Genomic DNA, 26,977 nt, shown 5'->3' on the forward strand with positions numbered 1-26,977 from the left:
AGAAACCAAACATTCACCACAACTGAGAGAAAAAAAAACTTACATCACATATACATGCCCACTACATCAACCCATCGAGAGTTCATCTATCAACCATTTACCTCATTAACAAACCACATACTAGGAGGAGATCTGAATGCACATCACCCAATCTGATTTGACACACATACATACATACATATACCAAGGCTTTTTCCCCCTTTCAAGGGAGGTAGCCAAAAAGGGAAAGGCATAAAAACACTCCCACCCATTTCATCCCTAAATACACTCCACACCCATCCCACCCTCCCTCTCATCTGAGCACCTCCTGGATGACGGGTCATCCCTGCACCTTGCCCACCGCCCTGGGTCAGAAGCAGTGTCGCAAGACACAGCACATCCACAGCAAGGCCGCTTCATTTAATCGGCGACCCCCCCTCTCCGTCCCCCCTTGCATATAAGGAGAGGACGGGGAGAAATCCCTTCGGGCTACGTCAAAATTTACTCACACATACTACCCCACCCCCCACCCCCCTGCCCATTCCTCCTCATGCAATCACATCATCATCCATATACAACCATTCTCCACTCACCTCTGTCTTCCGTCCTCTCCCTTCCTTCCTCAACAGACATTCCCCTCTTCCCCAAAGCCCCCTTCACCCCATCCATCCACCTCATCCTAGGACGTCCCCTCATGTTGACACACAAATAGACCAAAGATGACACAAAATACTAGAATAGTTTTTCAAACCTAAACATAATCAACTCCAACAACAACCCCACTAGATCTCTTCAACATCATCAACAACCAACATTCCCAGACATAACAATGTGTTCACCCTCCCTACACACAAACATGGGAAAACATTCAAAATCTCCCAGCAGACCATTTCTCAATCAAAATTACCATATAACCAGATGATGATATACAACCTACACAAAAGAAAACAATCATAAACTAAAAAATTGGCATGAGTACACAAAAGATTTGTAGAACAAGTTGGGACCTTTGACAATGACCAGTATCCATCTTTAGATAGTGCAGTAAGCCAAATAGGTACTACCATTCAAAATAAAGGTAAGAAACATTCACAGAGGCTGCAAGAAAAAATACATCCCCAACTACACACTAGAGAGCCATCTTAAAAAAAAAAGAACAAGCTAAAAACCAAACAAAATCTAACAGAACAAGAAAAAGAACTACACTAATTACACAAAAATATCACTAAACTAATAAACAACAACAAATAGAAAGGAAACAGGGAAAAACAGAAGGAAAAAACTACAGCAAATTGTGGAGAGTTGTTAAAATGATGAAATTTCCCCCAAACCCACCGGGGGTGGGGGTGGGGGGTGGTGATATGTATATGTATGTGCCTACTTAGTTGTATCTTACAGCAAGGGGAGCTATCCTCATGGTGTCTCATCTTTGTATCTCGCAGTGTGTAGTTGTTGCACACACTATTATTTTGTCTAGTTCCAGACATCCACCACTCTGTATGGAAAGCGGTTTTTTCAGGTCTCTTCTATAACTGTTTTTTTTTTTTTTTCATGTCCCCTTGTATTTCTCTTATCCAAATTTAGTAAGTCTTCTCTATCACACACTTCCATACCCTTTATGATTCTATAGATGGATAGCAAGTCACCTCTTTCTCTTTTTTGTTCCAGAGTCAGTAATTTCAGTTTTCACAATCTTTCCTCATATGACAGTTTTGAAAGTGTTGGGGCCATCTTCTTAGTTACTCTCTGGATTCTCTCAATTTTCCTTATATTCTTTTTGGTACTGGGTGACCATAGTGTTGCAGCATACTCCAGTCTTGTCCAAGCTTTATTTCTTCTATCTTTCACCTCACTCCATCTTCTCTTGAACCAGTGCTTATTATACACCTCTTCCTGTTTCTGTCTTGGTACATCTTTATTCACCCCTTCATTATAAATTTCCATCAAAATCATCCATTTCTCTTCCACTGGTGTCTCTTCATTGTAGGATTTTTCCCAATTTGCATTTTGACAGAATTTCTCAAGTTTCCCAAAGTCTGTTTTCTTGTACATTAGTCTTCCTTTTCTGTATTTCTCATTTCTCCCTATATATAATTCCTCCTTCAGTTCAAACTCTATTAATATGTGATCACTCTTCTCAAATGGTGTCATCTATTCAATTTTATCTACAATTTCAGGTTCTGTTGTATATATTAAATCTAGTCTCAATGGTTCTTCATTACTTCTACATGGGTTTTTTTCTTTTACCCATTGTGTCATTGTATGTTCTATAGTCATGTCAAGTAATAACTTCCCCATAGATCCACTCCACCTTTCACTGTCATCTCTTCCCAAAAGATTACTTTGCAGTTAAAATCTCCCATAAGTACCAGGTTATCTCCATCCTCAGCATCTCATTTAATGAATGCCTTGTATCTTCTAAAAAAAATTTAATACTAGCCCTCTTTTCAAGAGCCCATTTATGAGGCCACATAAATCACTACAAACTTTCTACTTTTCATGTCACCATCTTCAACTTTTATCATGATCATTTCCACACTACCCTCTGTGACGTTAGTCACATTTACGTTTTTCTTGGCCAGAAATATGACTCCTCTGACCCATTTTTCATCTCTATTTTTAACCCAGTGATTACATAATCATGTTCAACACTATTTCATGGTAATGGACCCTTTAATTTTATCTCTGCATTTCCCATTATATCTGGTTTTTCTTCTGACAGGTAATCATTTACTTCACTAAATCCTGAGATCAATCCATCTATGTTAGTATTGGCCACTTTTTTTTTTTTTTTTTTTTCTTCTCCATTTCATTTTCTGTTTCTTTTGTTTCACTTACCCAAGCATATAATTTTCTCAGCCTCATGTCTAAGACTCTCCAATAGAATTACTTTCTTTCGGCCTCTATTCTCTTCGCTTTTTATTCTCTAGCTTCTTTCTTTAGTGTCTTCTCTCTTTTTCTTTCCTCAACATTCATTTCTCTTTTAATCCATATATTGTTGTAGTGTTCACTCTGTTAACTTTCCTGATTTTACTAGTATGTCTTCAACAACCATTTGTGACTAATTTATCTTTAGTGGTCAATTTCTTTCTTTTGAATATTGTCCCATCCTACAGACTTCTATTTCCTTTTTGACTTCTTGGTCTTCGTCTCGTACTTCTTTTAGAATTCTTTTTATTTCTTTTTCACTTTTTTTCCTTCAAATACCTAACCATGCCATGTTTTTTCTTTAGTCCATATACAACAATACACTTTTTTAACCACTGTATCTCTAACTCAATTTGCTTTCTCTTTGATTACTTGAATAATTGTGTCCTTTGCATCTCCTGCATTTGCTGTTGTACTATTTCTTTAAAAGCTATCTCTCCATTTTCCCGTTTTCATTCCATTTCTTAATCTTCTGCAAAATTTCCTCTCCTAAATTTTCTTCAATTCTTTCAGACATTGCTTATATTTTGTAATTTACCTTTTTTTTTTTTTTTCAATTCTCACTATTGGTGGTATCTTTGTTTTTCCTTTCATTTTTATATTTAACGTCAGTTTTTTTTCTAATTCACACAGTTGATTGTTTATTTCAGTATTCTTTTTCTTTAAATCACACACCTCTTTGTTTCCTTTGTAGAAGTCTTTTCTTAAATTCATAACCTCTTTCTTTAGTTCGATGAATTCCCTTGCCCATGAGTTTCTGTTAAAACTCATCTTCCATTTCATGTCTATGATTCAATTCAAATTTCTTCTTTGGTACTTAGTACATACATACATATACCAAGGCTTTTTCCCCCTTACAAGGGGGGTAGCCAAAAAGAAAAAGGCATAAAATCATTCCCATCCATTCCATCCCTGAAAACACTCCACACCCCTCCACCCTCCCTCTTATCTTAGCACCTCCTGAATGACGTACTTAGTAAAACCAGAAAAAGGATCGGTCCCCATGGGGTTTCCAGGCCTCTCTTTACATTAAGTTTTGGTATACTGCCATCTGCATTTGTGTCAATATTTGATTCAAAATTGTCACCATTTTCACTTGATCCTTCTAGATCGTTTTGGGCACCCATGAGTGCTCCCCTCCCATTCAATACAGCCCAGGCCTCCTGCTCTCCTTGCACTTGTGAGAATTTCCATCTTAATTCAGAGCTCTAGTGGACACTGTTGACTACTTGACAATTGATGTGTGTATTTAATTACCTAGCTGTATCTTATGGGAAGGGGAGCTATGGTCATGATGTACTATGTCTGTATCTTGCCATGTCTAATTTATCCTTAAATTCGTGTACTGTTCGTGTTCAGATTTTTGTGGTAAGACAGATATGTGAGAAAGCTATAGGAAAGGGGAAGGATTTTTTTGGGCTTATATGGATCTGGAAAAGGCTTATGACAGGGTATACAGAAAGGCACTGTGCGAGGTTTTGGCTGCATGTTAGTGTGGCAAAATAGCATGCAGTTGATACTTTAGGGTCTATATGGGGCGCCCCTACGGACCAGAGCCACACATCATTTTGTCTATGATAGAGGAAAACTCTGTACATGGAAAAATGATGACACTTTTATACTACGACTGTCCCTCCATTATGCTGTCCCCCAACCCCTTGTTACTGTCCTGTACCATTTCTCTGAATATTCATTTCCTTTTTTCCCCTACCATGTGGTGGGGGAAAAGAATACTGCCACCAAGTATTTCCACTTGAGTTGTAAAAGGCGACAAAAAAGGCATGGGGGATGGGATTAGGAGTCCTACTACCTGTACCCCCAAAAGGGGACATTCCTAAAAAAGAAAGAAAAGGCATAAGAGGGTCTGGGAGTTTTCCAACCAGTACCCTAAGGTTTGGGTCTTTTAACCTCTTCCATACGGTGCCGCCTACGTAGGTGGCATGAGGAGCAAGTGGATACGCGAGGCTGCCATATCGGCGTCTTGATTATATTTATTGTAGTTGTCCCTAAGTAACTGACATACTCTCTAAACTGGCTTCATCACATTTTCTATGGTTATCAAAATTCATGGGTGAAAGAGAGAACGATCGATATAAGCGGTGACTATTTTTTATGATGCGAGTATTATGACACAACATCGTACGTCTGGCAGCTAATGCTGCCCGCGAGATTTTGGCCCGGAGTGAAGTGGTTAATGTGCGTGGATGTGGTACAGATGAGAGTAAAAGGGAAGAGATAGGCAGTATGTTTGTGAGAAGAAAGATGGATGTACTGGCTTTGAGTGAAACTAAAATGAAAGGAAAGGGCAACTGTGAGTTTGGGAGTGTAGCTGGGAGGTACTCAGGAGTGAAGAGTGGACGAGGGAGAGAAGGGGTGGCTATACTAGTAAATGAAGAGATACGTAAGTGGGTAGTGGAGTGGAAGGTGTCATCAAGGTTGATGTGAAGGTGAAGCTGGGAAAGGAGATGTGGGTTTTTGTAACTGAGTATGGGTCTGGTAGTGAGAAGAACGTAGAGGAAAGGGAGGCATTCTGTGTAGATATAAATGAGTGCATAGAGGGATTATTGTATTGGGAGACCTAAAAGCTAGGGTAGGAAATGAACCAATTGACGGAGTGATTGGAAAGTATGGAGTTCGAGGCAAAAACTGTAGTGGAGAGTTGATGGTGGAGATGTGTCTGGAAAGAGAGTTGATGATAGCAAATACAGTGTTTAAGAAGAAAGTCAGGCATAAATACATATGGGAGAGGGTGGTGGATGGAAGGGTGGCAGAGTGTTAATGGACTATATAGTGGTAACTAGGAGTATGGTAGGAAGAGTTAGTGATGTACATGTTCTATGGGGAGAGCGTGGGGGTATATCAGATCATTTCCTGGTGGAAGGTAAATTGAGAGTGGAGAATAGGTGGAGAAAGAGGAAAATGGCAGAAGGTAGGGAGGTACTTAGAGTGAACTGTTTAAATGAAAGAAAAAAGGAGAATGAGCATAAGAAGTTGAGAAAGGAGTGGGAGAGAGTAAAGGATAGAGTAGAACTAGGAGTGGAGGAGGAATGGGGATGGTTCAAGGAGGGAGTCATAAGGTGTGCAAAGATGGTGTGTGGAACAAGGAGGGTGGGATGAAATAGAAGGAAGGGTAATGAGTGGTGGGATGAGGAAGCAAAGAAGATTGTAGAAGAGAAGAAGGCATTCATAGATTGGCTACAAATTAGGACGACTGAATCTTATGAGAGGTACAAAGTAAAGAGAAAGGAAGTTAAGCATAAGATAAAGGAAGCAAAGAGGAGAGCAGATGTGAAATGGGGAAAGAGTATGACAGAAAATTTTGAAAGTAATAAAAAGATGTTTTGGAGGGAAGTTAAAAGAGGAAGAGGACGCGAATCAAGTAGAGAAGAAAAGGTAAAAGGTGCAGATGGAGAGATAATAATGGAAGAGAAGGCAGTGAGAGGAAGGTGGGCAGCGTATTTTAGGGAGTTGCTAAATGTGAAGGAGGATAGGGAGGGAAAGGTAGTTGCAGTGGGAAGCGCTTAGAAAATGAAGGAGAAATAGGGAAGGATGAAGTGAAAGCACCTGTTAAGATGATGAGAGCAGGTAAGGCACCTGGGTTGGATGGATGCCATGCAGAATGTCTTAAGAAAGGAGGTACAGTTATGGTGGACTGGCTGGTGAGGTTATTTAATGTTTGTTTAAGAGAGGGTAGAGTGCCGGAGGACTGGAGGAGTGCCTGTATAGTTCTGCTTTACAAGGGAAAGGGGGACAAGTGTGAGTGTAGTAGTTTCAGAGGGATCAGCTTGTTGAGTGTAGTTGGGAAGGCTTATGGGAGGGTCTTGATTGAGAGGATTAGGAGAGGAACAGAGGGAGTAATTGGTGAGGAACAGTGTAGGTTTAGGATAGGTAGGGGTTATGTAGATCAGATTTTTGTGGTAAGAGAGATATGTGAGAAAGCTATAGGAAAAGGTAAGGATGTTTTTTGGGCTTTTATGGATCTGGAAAAGGCTTACGAAAGGGCAGACAGGAAGGCACTGTGGGAGGTACTGCAGATATATGGGATAGGAGGAAAGCTGTTGAAAGCAGTCAAGAGTTTTTACGAGAGTAGTAGAGCTTGTGTTAGGATTAGAAATGGAGAGAGTGAATGGTTTGAGGATAAGGTGGGACTTCGTCAGGGATGTGTTATGTCACCCTGGCTGTTCAATCTAGACATGGATGGGGTGGTGAGAGAGGTGATGGCAAGGGTAGTGGGTCAGGGGTTGGAGATGGTTAAAGAAAATGGAGAAAAGTGGGAGGTGAGCCAGTTGTTGTTTGCTGACGACACTGCACTAGTAGCAGGATCAGAGGAGGGATTGCAGAAGTCAGTGACAGAGTTTAAGAAGGTGTGTGAAAGAAGGAAGCTGAAGATAAATGTGAGTAAATGTAAAGTGATGAGATGTATAAGGGGAGAGAGTGACAGCAGGCTGGAAGTGAGCAAAAAGGGTGAAAGACTGGAGGAAGTGGATAGTTTTAGATACTTGGGTGCGAATGTGGCAGGAAAGGGAGGAGTGGGGGTGGAGGAAGAATTTAGATTGAGAGAAGCAAGTAAATGCCTTGGTGGATTAAAAAGTGTAATGAGAAATAGACATCAAGGAATGGATACTAAGAGGAGGTTATATGAAGGAGTGATTATGCCAACAGCACTGTATGGGGCAGAAACATGGAACATAAGAGAAAGAGTTTGAATGTGTTTGAGATAAAATGTCTGAGAAGTATGATAGCGGTTACTGGGCTAGAGTGAGAAATGAGGAGGTGAGGAGAACACGGGTGGAAAGGGCGCTGGGAGATAGGGTTGATGAAAGAGTATTGGGGTGGTTTGGACACATGGAAAGAATGAGAGAAGTAAGATTAGTAAAAGAAGTGTGGAAGGCGGAGGTGGAAGGAGTGAATATGAGGGGGCGTCCTAGGATGAGATGGATGGATGGGGGTGAAAGGGGCATTACAAAAGAGAGGAATGTCTCTGGAGGAAGGGAGAGGACAGAATATAGAGGTGAATGGAGAAGGGTTGTGTATAGATGAGGCTGTGATGCATGAGGGGGAGTGGGTGGGAGATGGGGGGTGAGGAAGTATGTACGAGAAAAAATTTGATGCAGCCCGAAGGGATTTCTCCCCGTATTCTCCTTTTCTGCATGAGGGGACAGAGAGGGGGGTCACCAAATTAATGAAGCAGCCTTGCTGTGGATGTGCTGTGTCTTGCGACACTGCTTCTGACCCAGGGCAATGGACAGGATGCAGGGATGACCTGTCATCCAGGAGGAGCCATGATAAGAGGGAAGGAGGAGGGTGGAGGGGAGTGGAATATATAGGAAATGGAATGAGTGTGAGTGGTTTCTATGCCTTTTTCTTTTTGGCTATCCCACATGTAAGGGGAAAAAAGCTTTTGGTATATGTATGTATGTATGTATGTATGTATGTGGTAAGACAAATATGTGAGAAAGCTATAGGAAAGGGGAAGGATGTTTTTTGGGCTTTTATGGATCTGGAAAAGGCTTACGATAGGGTAGACAGAAAGGCACTGTGGGAGGTTATGCAGATATATGGGATAGGAGGAAAGCTTCTAGAAGCTGTCAAGAGTTTTTATGAGAGTAGTAGGGCTTATGTCAGGATTGGAAATGGAGAGAGTGAATGGTTCGAGGTAAAAGTGGGACTTCGTCAAGGATGCGTTATGTCGCCCTGGCTGTTCAACTTATACATGGATGGGGTAGTGTGAGAGGTAAATGCAAGGGTAGTGGGTCAGGGATTGGAGATGGTTAAAGAAAATGGAGAGAAGTGGGAGGTGAGCCAGCTGTTGTTTGCTAACGACACTGCGCTTGTGGCAGGATCAGAGGAGGGATTGAGGAAGTTGGTGACAGAGTTTGGTAGAGTATGTGATAGAAGAAAGCTAAAGATAAATTTGGGTAATGTAAGGTGATGAGATGTACAAGGGGTGAAAGTGGCAGTAGACTGGAAGTGAGCATTAAGGGAGAGCGACTGGAGGAAGTGGATAGTTTTAGATACTTGGGTGCAAATATGGCAGGAAAAGGTGGAGTGAAGGTGGAGGTAGAATGTAGATTGAGAGAAGCGAGTAAATGCCTTGGTGGATTGAAGCGTGTAATGAGGAATAGACATTTGGGAATGGATGCTAAGAGGAGACTGTATGAAGGATTGATTGTGCCAACAGCACTGTATGGGGCAGAAACATGGAACATAAGAGAGGAAGAGAGAAGGAGTTTGAATGTGTTTGAGATCAGGTGTCTGAGAAGTGTGATGGGGGTTACTAGGCTAGATAGAGTGAGAAATGAGGATGTGAGGAGAAGAAAGGGGGTGGAAAGGGAGTTGGGAGATAGGGTTGATGAAAGAGTATTAGGATGGTTTGGACACATGGAAAGAATGAGTGAAGAAAGACTAGTAAAAGAGGTATGGAAGGCAGATGTGGAGGGAGTGAACATGAGGGGACGTCCTAGGAGGAGGTGGATGGATGGGGTGAAGGGGGCTTTGGGGAAGAGGGGAATGTCTGTTGAGGAAGGATGGGAGAGGACAGAGGACAGGGGTGAATGGAGAATGGTTGTATATGGATGATGTTATGATGCATGAGGTGGAATGGGTGGGGGGATGGGGGGTGAGGTAGTATGTGTGAGAAAAATTTGATGCAGCCCAAAGGGATTTCTCCCCATCTTCTCCTTTTCTGCATGGGGGGACGGAGAGGGGGGGGTCGCCGATTTAATGAAGCGGCCTTGCTGTGGATGTGCTGTGTCTTGCGACACTGCTTCTGACCCAGGGCAGTGGACAAGGTGCAGGGATGACCCGTCATCCAGGAGGTGCTAAGATAAGAGGGAAGGTGGAGGGGTGTGGAGTGTATTCAGGGATGGAATGGGTGGGAATGATTTTATGCCTTTTCCTTTTTGGGTACCTCCCTTGTATGGGGGAAAAAGCCTTGGTTTATGTATGTGTCCAACACTATTAATAGAGGACCTCTTAATTTTGTCTCCACAATTTCCATTATGTCTGATATTTCTTCTGACAGGTAATAATTTAGTTTGTTTAATCCTGAGATTAATCAATCTATAATGGTATAAGCTAGTTTTAATTTCTTACTCCATCGCATTCTCTGAACCTTTCATTTTTTTCTTGAATATACCATTTTTTCAGTCTCATGTCTAGCACTCTCCAATAGAACTGCATTTTCTTGTTCTCCATTCTTTTCTCCTTTTTTCTTTAGCTTCACCTCTTAACAACTTCTCTTTCTCTTTCCTCATCATTCATGTCTCTTTTAATCCATATACTATTGCTTTTTCTTTCTTTTTTAGGAGTGATTGTGCCAACAGCAATGTATGGGGCAGAAACATGGAACATGATAGAGGAAGAGAGAAGGAGTTTGAATGTGCTTGAGATGAAATGTCTGAGAAGTATGATAGGGGTTACTAGGCTAGATAGATTGGGAAGCGCAAAGAAAATGAGAGTGATGAGTGAGGAAAATGGAGGAGAAATAGGGAAGGATGAAGTGAAAGCACCTGTTAAGATGATGAGAGCAGGTAAGGCACCTGGGTTGGATGGATGCCATGCAGAATGTCTGAAGAAAGGAGGTACAGTTATGGTGGACTGGCTGGTGAGGTTATTTAATGTTTGTTTAAGAGAAGGTAGAGTGCCAGAAGACTGGAGGAGTGCCTGTATAGTTCCGCTTTACAAAGGAAAGGGTGACAAGTGTGAGTGTAGTAGTTACAGAGGGATCAGCTTGTTGAGTGTAGTTGGGAAGGCTTATGGGAGGATCTTGATTGAGAGGATTAGGAGAGGAACAGAGGGAGTAATTGGTGAGGAACAGTGTGGTTTTAGGACAGGTAGGGGATGTGTAGATCAGATTTTTGTGGTAAGACAGATATGTGAGAAAGCTATAGGAAAAGGTAAGGATGTTTTTTTGGGCTTTTATGGATTTGGAAAAGGCTTACGAATGGGTAGACAGGAAGGCACTATGGGAGGTATTGCAGATATATGGGATAGGAGGAAAACTGTTAAGAGTAGTCAAGAGTTTTTATGAGAGTAGTAGAGCTTGCGTTAGGATTAGAAATGGAGAGAGTGAATGGTTCGAGGTAAAGGTGGGACTTCGTCAGGGGTGTATTATGTCACCCTGGCTGTTCAATCTTTACATGGATGGGGTGGTGCGGGAGGTGAATGCAAGGGTAGTGGGTCAGGGGTTGGAGATGGTTAAAGAAAATGGAGGAAAGTGGGAGGTGAGCCAGTCGTTGTTTGCCGATGACACTGTGCTTATAGCAGGATCAGAGGAGGGATTGAGGAAGTTAGTGACAGAGTTTGAGGTGTGTGAAAGAAGGAAGCTGAAGATAAATGTGGGGAAAAGTAAGGTGATGAGATGTACAAGGGGAGAGAGTGACAGTGGGTTGGAAGTGAGCATTAAGGGTGAAAAACTGGAGGAAGTGGTTTGGACACATGGAAAAAATGAGTGAAGAAAGATTAGTAAAAGAAGTGTGGAAGGCGGAGGTGGAAGGAGTGAATATGAGGGGGCGTCCTAGGATGAGATGGATGGATGGGGTGAAAGGGGCTTTACAAAAGAGAGGAATGTCTGTAGAGGAAGGATGGGAGAGGACAGAAGATAGGGGTGAATGGAAAAGGGTTGTGTATAGATGAGGCTGTGATGCATGAGGGGGAGTGGGTGGGGGATGGGGGGGAGGAAGTATGTATGAGAAAAATTTTGACACAGCCCGAAGGGATTTCTCCCCGTCTTCTCCTTTCCTGCATGAGGGGATGGAGAGGGGGGGGGGGGTCGCCAAATTTATGAAGCGGCCTTGCTGTGGATGTGCTGTGTCTTGCAACACTTCTTCTGACCCAGGGCAGTGGACAGGATGCAGGGATGACCCGTCATCCAGAAGGTGCCAAGATAGGAAGGAGGGTGGAGGGGAGTGGAATATATGGGAAATGAAATGGGTGGGAGTGATTTCTATGCCTTTTTCTTTTTGGCTAACCCCTGTGTAAGGGGGGAAAAGCCTTTGGTATATGTATCTCCTATTGCTTTTTTGGCTTTTGCTAATTTTCCCCTTTTTGCTCAAATTTCTTCCATTATCATTTGTGACCTTAATTTGATCTTAAGGGGCTGACATTTCCTTCTACATATTTACCCACTCTGTGCACTTTCTCTATTTCCTTTCCTAATTCTTGCTCTTCATCTTGTACTTCTCGAAATTTTCCTGCCAATTCTTTCTCTTCCTTATCTCTCAGGAACCAATTTATGTTTTTCCTTTAGGCCATATATAGTACACTTTTTTTTTTTTTAACTGTTTTTCTTCCTACATTTTCTTTTTCCTTAATTACTTTAAGAACTGCATCTTTGGCATTCTCCTATAATTGTTAATGAATTATTTCTTTAAAACTTACCTTCTCTTTCTCTTGGTCTATTTTCCATTAATTCTAAGTTGTTGTAAGTCATTTCCTCCGTAGTGTCACAGCATAATCTAATGTTGGTCATATCAGTGTAACTAATATTTTCTTTACCATTTCCTCATCCAAGTAATCAAAGGCCATCTTTCATTGATCTTAGTAAATTTAAGGTTTCTCCGACTACTTTATTGATACGTTTGTCTGGTGACACGTGTTTGCTGATAATTACTGCTAGGTCCCTTTCTGAGCTTTTTAAACTTCCTTTGTACCAATTTCATATTGCTCCAATATTCTATTTCTACTTTTTCCAAACTCCATTATACTACATTTCTTGATGTTGAAATTCACTTCCCACTACTGATTCCATTTCCAGACTTTATCCAGGTCTTTCTGAAGTGATTCACAGTCTTCCCCTGTACTTACTTTTTTTAATATTAACCTAGTTGTATTTTACAGGAAGAGGAGCTATGCTCATGGTGTCCTGCCTTTGTATCTCCCAGTGTCTATTTTTCTCTTAAATTTGTGAATGGTTTTTGCACACACTATTGTTTTGTCCAGTTTGTTCCAAGTGTCCACCACTCTGTGTGGAAAACTGTTCTTCTTCAGATCTCTTCTTTAACTATCTTTTTTGAGTTTCTTTCCATGTCCTCGTGTTTCTTTTGTCCCAATTTAACAAGTCCTCTCTATCGAGTATTTCTGTGCCCTTCATAATTCTATCAATGGTCAGTAGGTTGCCTCTCTTCTTTGCTCCAAAGATGGTAACTCCAATTTAGCTAGTCTCTTCATATGACAAGTTTGAAAGTGCTGTTCTTTCCATTTTCTTTATATTCTCTTTGGTACTAGGTGACCACAATGTCGCCATACATTCTAGTCTAGGCCTTATCAGTCTTGTTTATTTTGTTTATTTATCAGAGGGCAAGTCATTTGAGATAATTACTCCCAGATCTTTTACAAATCCCACTTTCTTTACCTACTTAGTTCCAATTTTATACTGTCATGATATCTATTTTTACTTCTTCCGAACTCCATTATGCTACACTTCTTAATGTTGAAGTCCAGTTTCCATTTCTGACTCTACTTCCAAATCTTATTCAGGTCTTTCTGTAGTGATTCACAATCCGTTTCAACAATTTAGCATCGTCTGCAAAGAAGCTCATGTAATATTCCACATCATCCATGTCATTCACATAAATAGCAAACATTATTGGAACAAATAGAGATCCTTGTGGAACTCCACTAATCACCTTCCAATCTGAATATTTTTCTCTGAGTACTACTACTTTCATCTTTCTACCATTCAGGAAGTCCTCCATCCAGTTTAGCAGGTTGCCTTGTATCCCTATATTTTCCTTTTTTTTTTAACAATACCGAACCTTGTGGGACTCCACTTATCAAGACTTCCCAGGTCGAGTATTTGTCTCTAAGAACCACCCTCATTTTTCTCCCAGTCAAGAAATCTTTCAGCCATTCCAATAACTTTCCTTGAATACCAGCTATTGATTCAATTTTTCTTAATCGCTTTTTATGTGGTACTTTATCAAATACTTTTTGTAGATCTAGGAAAGCACAATCCACCCATCCATCCCTTTCTTGCATTATTTCTATTAGTCTTGAGTAGAAGCAAATCAAGTTAGTGGCACATGCTCTTCCTTGTCTAAATCCAAATTGTGTTGGATTTAGTATATTATTTTCTTCCAGGTATTTAATACATCTACTTTTGATCACCTGTTCATATATTTTTGCTATTGTGCTTGTAAGGGAGACTGGACTATGGTTAGTTGGATTTTCCTTGTTCCCTCCTCTATATATTGGTACAATATTTGCATTTTTCCAATCCTGTGGTACCTTTTCTTCTTTGAGTAAGTAATCAATTATCTTGTATATTTTGTCTGTTAGTTCATCGATGCATTCTTTAAATATCCAATTTGCAATTCCATCCAGACCATGTGATTTTCTGACATCGAGGTTTTTTATTTGGTCCCTAATTTACTTCAGTGTCACAGTTACTTCTTTCATTGCAAGGGATCTTTCTCTGTATTTCCTCCCAGATTTGTGTACTTTCAATTGTGAATACAGATTTAAAATGTTTAAGGTGTATTCATTTCTTAGTTTTATATTTACCACTTACTCGTCTTTTATCTTTTTTTCCATCTTTTCCAAGCTGTGTCTCTTCTGTCTTTGGTCTCACTACATTTTTTGCTGTACCAGCACTTCATTTAAGAATCTTTCCCAATTTGCATTTTTAAAGAATTTTCTGAGTTTCTCAAAATCAGTTTTATTGTACATTAGTCTTCCTTTTCTATGTTTCTCATTTCTTCTCAGATCAATTTGTTCTTTTAGTTTGAACTCTATTAGTATGTGGTCATTCTTCCCAATTGGTGTTTTTTATTCCATTTTATCCACAATTTCAGGCTCTGACATAAATATTAAATCTAGTCTTGATGGTTCCTCATTGTTTCTATATCTGGTATTTTCCTTTACCCATTGAGTCATTGTGTATTCAATGGTCATATCCAGTAGTATGTTTCCCCAAAGGTCTTCTCCACCTTTCAATGTCATTTCTTCCCAACATATTTCCTTCGAGTTAAGAATAATTAAGTTTAATTAATTAAGTAATTAAGTAATTAAGTATTCGAGTTAAGAATAATTATGTTTCCTCCTTTCAATAAATCAGTGCATTCTTTGTGTCTTCCAATATTTTGGAATGATCACTATATGTACCATTTCTCTGAATTTCATTTCCTAGTTTTGCCTACCCTGTGGTGGGGGAAAAGAATACTGCCACCAAGTATTCCCACTTGGATCATAAGAGGCGAAAAAACGGGACGGGGATTGGGACCAGGCATCCTTCTCCCTGTAGTCCCACAGGGAGAAGTAAAGGCATAAGAGGGTCTAGTTTTCCAAACAGCACCATAAGGTTTGGGTCTTTTAATGTGTATGGATGTGGTACAGATGTGAGTAAAAGGGAAGAGATAGGTAGTATGTTTGTGAGAAGAATTATGGATGTGTTGGCTTTGAGTGAATTTAAGTTGAAAGGGAAGGGTGAGTATGAGTTTGGGAGTTTAACTGGCAGGTTATCAGGTTATCAGGAGTGAAGAGAGGGCAAGGGAGAGAAGGGGTGGCTATACTAGTAAGTAAAGAGATAGGTAAACGTGTATTGGAGTGGAAGGAGGTTTCCTCAAGGATAATGTGGATGAAGGTGAAACTGGGAAAGGAGATGTGGGTTTTTGTAAGTGCATATGGGACTGGTAGTGAAAAGAGTGTAGAAGAAAGGGAGGCTTTTTGGAGATATAAATGAGTGCATAGAGGGATTAGGGAGGAATGACAATGTAGTAGTACTGGGAGACCTTAATGCTAGGGTAGGAAATGAACCAATTGACGGAGTGGTTGGGAAATGTGGAGTTCCAGGAAAGAATTGTAGTGGAGAGTTGATGGTGGAGATGTGTCTAGAAAGAGTTCATGATAGCAAATACAGTGTTTTGGAAGAAAGTCAAGCATAAGTACACATGGTCGAGGGTGATGGATGGAAGGGTGGTAGATAGAGTGGTAATGGACTATGTAGTGGTAGATAGGAGTATAATAGGAAGAGTTAAGGATGTACATGTGTTAAGGGGAGAAAGTGGGGGAATATCAGATCATTTTTTGTTGGAAGGTAAGTTGAGAGTGGAGGACAGATGGAAAAAGAGGAAAAGAACAAAAGATAGGGAGGTGCTTAGAGTGAACTCGCTAAATGAAAAGGAAAAGGAGAAGGAGTACAAGAAGAAGCTGGGAGAGGAGTGGGAGGGAGTGAAGGATAGAGTAGAACTAGGAGTGGAGGAATGGGGATGGTTCAAGGAGGGAGTCACGAAGTGTGCAAGGATGGTGTGTGGAACAAGAAGGACAGGAGGAAATAGAAGGAAGGGTAGTGAATGGTGGGATGAGGAAACAAAGAAGGTTGTGGAACAGAAGAAGCGAGCTTTCACAGATTGATTACAAAATAGGACAAGGGAGTCATACAAGAGGTACAAAGAAAAGAAAAAAGAAGTAAAGCAAATGGTAAAGGAGGCAAAGATGAGAGCAGATGTGAAATGGGGTAAGAGTATGAGAGATGTTTTGGAAAAAATTAAGAGAGGAAGAGGAGGCGAATCAAGTAGAGAAGAAAAGGTAAAAGGTGCAGATGGAGAGATGATAATGGAAGAGAAGGCAGTATGGGGAAGATGGGAAGAGTATTTTAGGGAGTTGCTAAATGTGAAGGAGGATAGGGAGGGAAAGATAGTTGCAGTGGGAAATGCTAAGAAAATGGAAGAGAAATAAGGAAGGATGAAGTGAAGGCAGTTGTTAAGATGATAAGAGCAGGTAAAGCACCAGGTCTGGATGGATGCCATGCAGAATGTCTAAAAAAGGAGGTACAGTAATGGTGGACTGGCTGGTGAGGTTCTTTAATGTTTGCTGGAGAGAGGATAGAGTGTCGGAGGACTGGAGGAGTGCCTGTATAGTTCCACTTTACAAGGGAAAAGGGGACAAGTGTGAGTGTAGTAGTTTCAGAGGGATTAGCTTGTTAACCCCTTCCATACGGTGCCGCATACTTAGGCGAGGCTGCCATATCGGCGTCTTGATTATATTTATTGTAGTTGCCCCTGCATAATGACATACTCTCTAAACTGTCTTCATCACATTTTCTATGGTTATCAAAATTCACGGGTGAAAGAGAGAACAATCGATATAAGCGGTGACTATATTTTATGATGCGAGTATTATTATGACACATCGTACGTCTGACAGCTAATGCTGCCCGCAAGATTTGGGCCCGGAGTGAAGAGGTTAAGTGTAGTTGGGAAGGCTTATGGGAGGATCTTGATTGAGAGGATTAGGAGAGGAACAGAGGGAGTAATTGGTGAGGAACAGTGTGGATTTAGGAGGGGTAGAGGTTGTGTAGATCAGATCTTTGTGGCAAGACATATGTGAGAAAGCTATAGGAAAAGGTAAGAATGCTTTTTGGGCTTTTATGGATCTGGAAAAGACTTATGACAGGGTGGAAAGAAAGGCATTGTGGGAGGTATTGCAGCTATACGGGATAGGAGGAAAGCTTCTAGGAGCTGTCAGGAGTTTTTACGAGAGTAGTGAAGCATGTGTCAGGATTAGAAATGGAGAGAGTGAGTGGTTCAAGGTAAAAGTGGGACTTCGTCAGGGATGTGTTGTGTCACCCTGGCTGTTCAACTTATACATGGATGGGGTGGTATGAGAGGTAAATGCAAGGGTGATGGGACAGGGATTGAAGATGTTTAAAGAAAATGGAGAAAAGTGGGAGGCGAGCCAGCTGTTTTTTGTGGACAACACTGCGCTTGTGGCAGGATCAGAGGAATGATTGAGGAAGTTGGTGACAGAGTTTGGGAGAGTGTGTGATAGAAGAAAGTTGAAGGTAAATGTGGGTAAAAGTAAGGTGATGAGATGTACAAGGGGTGAAAGTGGAAGCAGACTGGAAGTGAGCATTAAGGGTGAGCAACTGGAGGAAGTGGATAGTTTTAGATACTTGGGTACAAATGTGGCAGGAAAGGGTGGAGTGGAGGTGGGGGTAGAATGTAGATTGAGAGAAGCGAGTAAATGCCTTGGTGGATTAAAAAGTGTAATGAGGAATAGACATTTGGGAATGGATGCTAAGAGGAGACTGTATGAAGGAGTGATTGTGCCAACAGCACTGTATGGGGCAGAAACATGGAACATAAGAGAGGAAGAAAGAAGGAGTTTGAATGTGTTTGAGATGAGGTGTCTGAGAAGTATGATGGGGTTTAATAGGCTGGATAGAGTGAGAAATGAGGAGTTGAGGAGGACAACAGGGGTGGAAAGGGAGTTGGGAGATAGGATTGATGAAAGAGTATTAGGATGGTTGAGAAATGAGGAGGTGAGGAGGAGAACAGGGGTGGAAAGGGAGTTGGGAGATAGGATTGATGAAAGAGTATTAGGATGGTTTGGACACATGGAAAGAATGAGTGAAGACTAGTAAAAGAGGTATGGGGTGAAAGGGGCTTTGGGGAAGAGGGGAATGTATGTTGAGGAAGGACTGGAGAGGACAGAAGATAGGGGTGAATGGAGAATGGTTGTATATGAATGGTGTTGTGATGCATGAGGTAGAATGGTTGGGGGGATTGGGGGTGAGGTAGTATGTGTGAGAAAAATTTGACACAGCCCGAAGGGATTTCTCCCCGTCTTCTCCTTTTCCGTATGGGGGGATGGAGATGGGGGTCGCCGATTTAATGAAGCAGCTTTGCTGTGGATGTGCTGTGTCTTGCAACACTGCCTCTGACCCAGGGCAGTGGACAAGGTGCAGGGATGACCTGTCATCCAGGAGGTGCCAAGACAAGAGGGAGGGTGGTGGGGAGTGGAGTGTTTTTAGGGATGGAATGGGTGGGAATAGTTTTTATGCCTATTTCTTTTTGGCTACCTCCCTTGTAAGGGGGTAAAAGCCTTGGTATGTTTATGTATGCAGATGTAGAAGGGACACTAAAGAAATTTAAAAACTCCATTGCTGAAGGCCCATACAAAATTCCGAACATACATCAGCTACTTGTTATACAACAAAATTCAAACCATCTGGAAAAGAGTGAACATAATTTTCATATTAAAGCCAAACAAATTTCCTGAAAATACTGCATCATACAGACCAATCTCATCACTATCCACAATATCCAAGGTGATGGAAAGACTGATACTATCACGAATCAAAACAAGATTACCTTTTCCCTAACCAAAACAGATTCAAAAAGGTCCACTCCATTGGCCCACTACTCACAAACCTTTCACAACAAGTGATAGAAGGATTCAACAAGAAAGTCCCACAGAAAAGAATGGTTATGGTAGCTAATGTTATAAGTAAAGCATATGACAAGGTCCCTAGACACACTATCCAAAAAGGCATATGACAAGATCCCTAGACACACTATCCAAAAAGGCATATGACAAGGTCCCTAGACACACTATCCAAAAAGGTTATTTATTAAGACACACTCATAACCAAATTATGGAAACAAAAACACTATACAATGGAGTTCCTCATAGTGCAATTCTTTCACCTATCCTATTCAATCTCTTCACAAGCTATTTCCCAATCCCAGAATCAGAAATTAACACCAATGTACTTTCATATGCAGATGACCTGACAATAATAATCCAGCATAGCAAATACAAAATTGCAGCCAAGAATACCAGCGTCTACATGAACAAACCAGAATAATGGCTCAGAAGTAACAGAATGGAAGCCTCATCCTGGAACTCAACAGTAACATAGCTCACCCCAGACAAAAAATAGGCTTCATCCTTCCTTAATGATAACAGTATTAAGGAAGGTAATATAATTTTGTTAGAGAACATATAGTGTCTTTTAATTCAGAGATGAACTAACCACAAGTTCAGCAGCTTCCTCCTGCAGGCACACAATGAGCTTTGTGCTGTTGGGGCTCCAGGCCAGGTTAACAACACCATAAGCATGGCCTTCCAGAGTAAATCGCCGTGATATCGTAACAGTTTCCTGAAATAGTTGTGAAAAGAAATTACAAATGGCATATGAATCTCAAATTGACAAAACTGATATAAAGAGGTCACACAACAAAACAAATATGCACACACACACATGGTAGCAGAAGAAGTATAGCAAAAGCAGGAAGGCTGGCAAATAGTAAAAACTATAAAAGTGTATGGATAAAAAAAAAAAAAAAAAAAAAATGAACGAGGAAAAAGAAGACACTAAGAAGTGAAGCTAAAGAAAAAACAAGAACGGAGACTGAAAAGAAAAAGTTTTATTGGAGAGTACTAGACACGAGGCTTGGAAAATGGTACATACATATACCAAAGGCATTTTTCCCCATTACAAGGGGGGTAGCCAAAAGGAAAAAGGCATAAAAACCATTCCTACCTATTCCATCCCTTACACACTCCACTCACCTCCATCCTCCTCCCTCCCTCTCATCTTGGCACCACCTGGATGACAGGTCATCCCTGCATCCTATCCACTGCCCTGGGTCAGAGGCAGTGTTGCAAAACACAGCACATCCACAGCACGGCTGCTTCATTAATTCGGCGACCCCCCCTTTCCATCCCCTCATGAAAAAATGGAGAAGGGGAGAAATCCCTTTGGGCTGCGTCAAATCATTTCTCATACATAATTCCTCACCCCCCCCCATCACCCACCCATTCCCCCTCATGCATCACATCATCCATACACAACCTTTTTCCATTCACCCCTATCTTCTGTCCTCTCACATCCTTCCTCAACAGACCTCTCTTTCGTAATGCCCCTTTTACCCCATCCATCCATCTCATCCTTGGACACCCCCTCATATTCACTCCTTCCACCTCTGCCTTCCACATCTCTTTTACTAATCTTTCTTCACTTATTCTTTCCATGCGTCCAAAACATCCCAATACTCTTTCATCAACCCTATCTCCCACCTCCCTTTCCACCCCTGTTCTCTTCCTCACCTCCTCAATTCTCACTCTATCTAGTCTAGTAACCCCTATCATACTTCTCAGACATTTCATCTCAAACACATTCAAACTCTCTCTTCCTCTCTTATGTTCCATGTTTCTGCCCCGTACAATGCTGTTGGCACAATCATTCCTTCATATAACCTCCTCTTAGCATCCATTCCCAGATGTCTATTTCTCATTACACTTTTTAATCCACCAAGGCATTTACTCACTTCTCTCAATATACATTCTACCTCCACCTCCACTCCTCCCTTTCCTGCCACATTCGCACCCAAGTAACAACAATTGGCTTATTTCCCACTTTTCTCCATTGTCTTTAACCATCTCCAACCCCTGACCCACTACCCTTGAATTCACCTCTCGCACCACCCCATCCATGTATAGATTGAACAGCCTGGGCAACATAACACATTCCTGACAAAGTCCCGCTTTTTACCTCAAACCATTCACTCTCTCCATTTCTAATCCTAACACAAGCTCTACTACTCTCGTAAAAACTCTTGACTGCTCTTAACAGCTTTCCTCCTATCCCATATGTCTGCAATACCTCCCACAGTGCCTTCATGTCTACCCTGTTGCAAGCCTTTTCCAAATCCATAAAAGCCCAAAAAAACATCCTTACCTTTTCCTATAGCTTTTTCACATATCTCTCTTATCACAAAAATCTGATCTACACAACCTCTACCTGTCCTAAAACCACACTGTTCCTCACTAATTACTCCCTCTGTTCCTCTCCTAATCCTCTCAATCAAGATCTTATAAGCCTTCCCAACTACACTCAACAAGCTGATCCCTCTGAAACTACTACACTCACACTTGTCCCCCTTTCCCTTGTAAAGTGGAACTATAAAGGCACTCCTCCAGTCCTCCAACACTCTACCTCTCTTAAACAAAAATTAAATAACCTCACCAGCCAGTCCATCATAACTGTACCTTCTTTCTTCAGACATTCTGCATGGCATCCATCCAACCCAGGTGCCTTACCTGCTCTCATCATCTTAACAGCTGCTTTCACTTCATCTTTCCCTATTTCTCCTACATTTTCCTCACTCATCACTCTCATTTTCTTAGCACTTCCCTCTGCAACTACCTTTCCCTCCCTATCCTCTTTCACACTTAGCATACATACATGTACCAAGGCTTTTTCCTCCTTACTAGGGAGGTAGCCAAAAAGGAAAAGGCATAAATCATTCCCACCCATTCCATCCCTGAATACACTCCACAACCCTCCACCCTCCCTCTCATCTTAGCACATTTAGCACTCCCTAAAATACTCTGCCCACCTTCCTCTCACTGCCTTCTCTTACATTAACATCTCTCCATCTGCACCTTTTACCTTTTCTTCTTTACTTGATTTGCCTCCTCTTCCTCTTTTAATTTCTTTCCAAAACATCTTTTTATTACTTTCAAAATTTTCTGTCATACTCTTACCCCATTTCACATCTGCTCTCCTCTTTGCTTCCTTTATCTTATGCTTAACTTCCCTTCTCTTTATTTTGTACCTCTCATACGATTCCCTCATCCTAATTTGTAGCCAATCTATGAATGCCTGCTTTTTCTCTTCTACACCCTTCTTTGCTTCCTCATCCCACCACTCACTACCCTTCCTTCTATTTTCTCCCACCCTCCTTGTTCCACACACCATCTTTGCACACCTTATGACTCCCTCCTTGAACCATCCCCATTCCTCCTCCACTCCTGGTTCTACTCATTCCTTCACTCCCTCCCACTCCTCTCTCAGCTTCTTCTTATACTCCCTCTCCTTTTCTTTCTCATTTAAGCAGTTCACTCTAAGTACCTTGCTACCTTCTGCCCTTTTCCTCTTTCTCCTACTATTCTCCACTCTCAATTTACCTTCCACCAGAAAATGATCTGATATTCCTCCACTCTCTCCCCTTAGAACATGTACATCCCTAACTTTTCCTACCATACTCCTGATCACCACTATATAGTCCATTAACACTCTATCTACCACCCTTCCATCCACCACCCTCTCCCATGTGTACTTATGCTTGACTTTCAACAATGTATTTGCTATCATCAACTCTCTTTCAAGACACATCTCCACCATCAATTCTCCACTATGATTTTTACCTGGAACTCCATACTTCCCAATCACTCTGTCTATTGGTTCATTTCCTACCCTAGCATTAAGGTCTCCCAATACAACTACATTGACATTTCTCCCTAATCCCTCTATGCATTCATTTATATCTACCAAAAAAGCCTCCCTTTCCTCTATTCTCTTCTCATTACCAGGCCCATACGCACTTACAAAAACCCACATCTCCCTTCCCAGCTTCACCTTCACCCACATCAACCTTGAAGAAACCTCCTTCCACTCCACTACATGCTTACCTATCTCTTCACTTACTAGTATAGCCACCCCTTCTCTCTCTTGTCCCCTCTTCACTCCTGAGAACCTCCCAGCTACACTCCCAAACTCACACTTGCCCCTCCCTTTCAATTTAGTTTCACTCAAAGCCAGCACATCTATCTTTCTTCTCACAAACATACTGCCTATCTCTTCCCTTATACTCTCATTTGTACCATATCCATGCATGTTAAAAGACCCAAACCTTAGGGTACTGGTTGGAAAACTCTTAGACCCTCTTATGCCTTCACTTTTTTTTAGGAATGTCCCCTTTGGGGCTACAGGTAGGACTCCTAATCCTATCCCCCATCCCATTTCTTGTTGCCTCTTACGACTCAAGTAGGAAGACTTGGTGGCAGCATTCTTTTCCCCCACTACAGGGTAGGCAAAAAAAGGAAATGAATATTCAGAGAAATGGTACAGGACAGTAACAAGGGGTTGGGGGAAAGCATAAAGGAGGGACAGTTGTAGTATAATAAAAGTGTCATCATTTCTCTATGAACAGTCTTACTCTCTCACAGACAAAATGATGTGTGGCTCTGGTCCGTATGGGCACCCCATATAGACCCCAAAGTATCAACTGCATGCTACTTTGCCACAATATGCAGCCAATACCCCAGATGGGGTATATTCATGAAACAAACGAATGGAACAGAGAACAAGATAGAGAAGGAAAAAATTAAAAGTGACTTATACTAGTATAAATGGTTTGATCTAAGGATTAAATGAACTAAATGATTATCTGTCAGAAGAAAAAAAAGATATAATGGGAATTGTGGAGATGAAATTAACCCCTTCCATACGGTGCCGCACACGTAGGCGTCATGGGGAGCGAGTGTATTCGCGAGGCTGCCATATCGGCGTCTTGATTATATTTATTGTAGTCGCCCCTCCATAATGACATTCTTTCTAATTCTTTTGTAATCGCATTTTCTATGGTTATCAAAATTCACGGGTGAAGAGAGAACGATCGATATAAGCGGTGACTATATTTTATGATGCGAGTATTATTACGACACGTCGTACGGCTGGCATTGGATGCTGCCACCGAGATCTAAGTCCATGACGCCTACATGTGCGGCACCGTATGGAAGGGGTTAAGGGGTCCACTACCACTGAATAGTGTTTGACAAGGATTATATAATTACTGGATGAAAAATAGAGAGGAAAAACAGGGAAGAGGAGTTATGTTTTTGACTATGAAAAACTTGAATATGATGAAGGTTACAGATGGAGAAAACAGTGTGGAAATGATCATGATAAGAGTTGAAAATAACATGAAAAGTATATTGTTTGTGTCAATTTTATGTGCCCCCAAAAATAGGTTTTTGGAAAGAGAGCAATTATTCTAAAATGTTAGAATATACAAGTCATTCATTAAACGAGATGCTGAAGGATGGAGGAAATATAGTACTTATGGAAGATTTTAACTGCAAAGGAATATGTTGGGAAGAGATGATACTGAAAGGTGGAGAGAACCTTTGGGGAAATACATTACTTGATATAACTATAAAACATACAATGACACAATGGGTAAAAATTAATACCAGATATAGAAATAATGAAGAATTGTTGACATTAGATTTAATATTTACAGCAGAGCCTGAAATTGTGGATAAAATTGAATACAAGGCACCAATTGGGAAGAATGATCACATACTACTTGAGTTTGAACTATAGGAAATATATATGGAGAGAAAGACTGATGTATAACAAAACAGAATCTGGGAAACTTATAAATTTCTTTCAAAAAAGGGAGATGGGAAAAATTCTACAATAAAGAGACACAAGTAGAAGAGAAATGGATGATTTTGAAGGAAATCTATAATGAAGGAGTGGACAAATATTTACCAAGACAAAAACAGTAAAAGGTGTATATTAAGTGCTGGTTTAACAGGTGCAGTGAGGCAAAACATAGAAGAGATAAAGCTTAGAAAACGTGGAGAGGAAAAAAAAAAAAGGAAAGTGGCAAATATATATCAATCTAAGGAATATGTAAAAGTATGCAGGGAAGTGCTACCAAAATGACCATGATGAGTGAGGAAAATGGAGAAATAAGGAAGGATGAAGTAAAGGCAGTTAGGAAGATGAAAGCAGGTAAGGCACCGGGTCTGGATGGATGCCATGCAGAATGTCTAAAAAAAAAGGAGGTACAGTGATGGTGGACTGGTTGGTGAGGTTATTTAATGTTTGCTGGAGAGAGGGTAGAGTGCCGGAGGACTGGAGGAGTGCCTGTATAGTTCCACTTTACAAGGGAAAAGGGGACAAATGTGGATGTAGTAGTTTCAGAGGGGTTAGCTTGTTAAATGTAGTTGGAAAGGCTTATGGGAGGATCTTGATTGAGAGGATTATGAGAGGAAAATAGGGAGTAATTGGCGAGGAACAGTGTGGATTTAGGACAGGTAGAGGTTGTGTAGATCAGATTTTTGTGGTAAGACATATGTGAGACAACTATTGGAAAAGGTAATGATGTTTTTGGGGCTTTTATGGTTCTGGAAAAGGCTTATGACAAGGTAGACAGAAAGGCACTGTGGGAGGTATTGCAGATATACGGGATAGGAGGAAAGCTTCTAGGAGCTGTTAAGAGTTTTTACGAGAGTAATAGAGCATGTGTCAGGCTTAGAAATGGAGAGAGTGAGTGGTTCAAGGTAAAGGTGGTACTTCATCAGGGATGTGTTCTGTCCCTCTGGCTGTTCAACTTATACATGGATGGGGTGGTGTGAGAGGTAAATGTAAGGGTGGTGGGTTAGGGATTGGAGATGTTTAAAGAAAATTGAGAAAAGTGGGAGGTGAGCCAGCTGTTGTTTGTAGACGACACTGCACTTATAGCAGGATCAGAGGAGGGATTGAGGAAGTTGGTGACAGAGTTTGGGAGAAAGTTGAAGATAAATGTGGGTAAAAGTAAGGTGATGAGATGTACGAGGGGTGAAAGTGGCAGTAGACTGGAAGTGAGCATTAAGGGAGAGCGACTGGAGGAAGTGGATAGTTTTAGATACTTGAGTGCAAATGTGGCAGGAAAGGGTGGAGTGGAGATGGAGGTAGAATGTAGATTGAGAGAAGCGAGTAAATGCCTTGGTGGATTAAAAAGTGTAATGAGGAATAGACATTCGGGAATGGAGGCTAAGAGGAGATTGTTTGAAGGAGTGATTGTGCCAACAGGACTGTATGGAGCAGAAATATGGAACATAAGAGAGGAAGAGAGAAGGAGGTGAGGAGGAGAACAGGGATGGTAAGGGAGTTGGGAGATAGGGTGGATGAAAAAGTACTGGGATGGTTTGGACACATGGAAAGAATTAGTGAAGAAAGACTAGTAAAAGAGGTATGGAAGGCAGATGTGGAGGGAGTGAACATGAGGGGGTGACCTAGGATTAGATGGATGGATGGGGTGAATGGGGCTTTGGGGAAGAGGGTAATGTCTGTTGAGGAAGGATGGGAGAGGACAGAAGACAGCGGTGAATGGAGAATGGTTGTATATGGATGATGTGATGTATGAGGTGGAATGGGTGGGAGGATGGGGGTTGAGATAGTATGTGTGAGAAAAATTTGACACAGCCCAAAGGGTTTCTCCCTGTCTTCTCCTTTTCTGCATGAGGGGACAGAGAGGGGGATGGGTCACCAATTTAATGAAGCAGCCTTGCTGTGGATGTGCTGTGTCTTGCGACACTGCCTCTGACCCAGGGCAGTGGACAAGATGCAGGGATGACCCATCACCCAGGTGCCAAGATAAGAGGAAGGGTGGAGGGTGGAGGGGAGTGGAGTGTATTTCGGGATGGAATGGGTGGGAATGGTTTTATGCCTCTTTCTTTTTGGCTACCTCCCTTGTAAGGGGGAAAAAGCCTTTGGTATATGTAT

The 26,977-nt window shown here is 41.4% G+C and overlaps 1 protein-coding gene across 2 annotated transcripts in view; it reads right to left on the minus strand.

Annotated features, from left to right (window-relative positions):
- LOC143038543 (WD repeat-containing protein 26-like) overlaps nt 1-26,977 on the minus strand; it is a 247,253-nt gene that overhangs the window by 114,748 nt on the left and 105,528 nt on the right. For both annotated transcript variants that reach the window (XM_076207869.1, XM_076207870.1), the window contains exon 6: nt 19,667-19,792. In XM_076207869.1, the coding sequence (XP_076063984.1) occupies nt 19,667-19,792 (126 nt within the window). The remainder of the gene's footprint in view (nt 1-19,666; nt 19,793-26,977) is intronic.

The sequence above is a fragment of the Oratosquilla oratoria genome, chromosome 24, assembly GCF_046742065.1.
Source record: "Oratosquilla oratoria isolate Oo_2021 chromosome 24, ASM4674206v1, whole genome shotgun sequence".
Taxonomy (NCBI): domain Eukaryota; kingdom Metazoa; phylum Arthropoda; class Malacostraca; order Stomatopoda; family Squillidae; genus Oratosquilla; species Oratosquilla oratoria.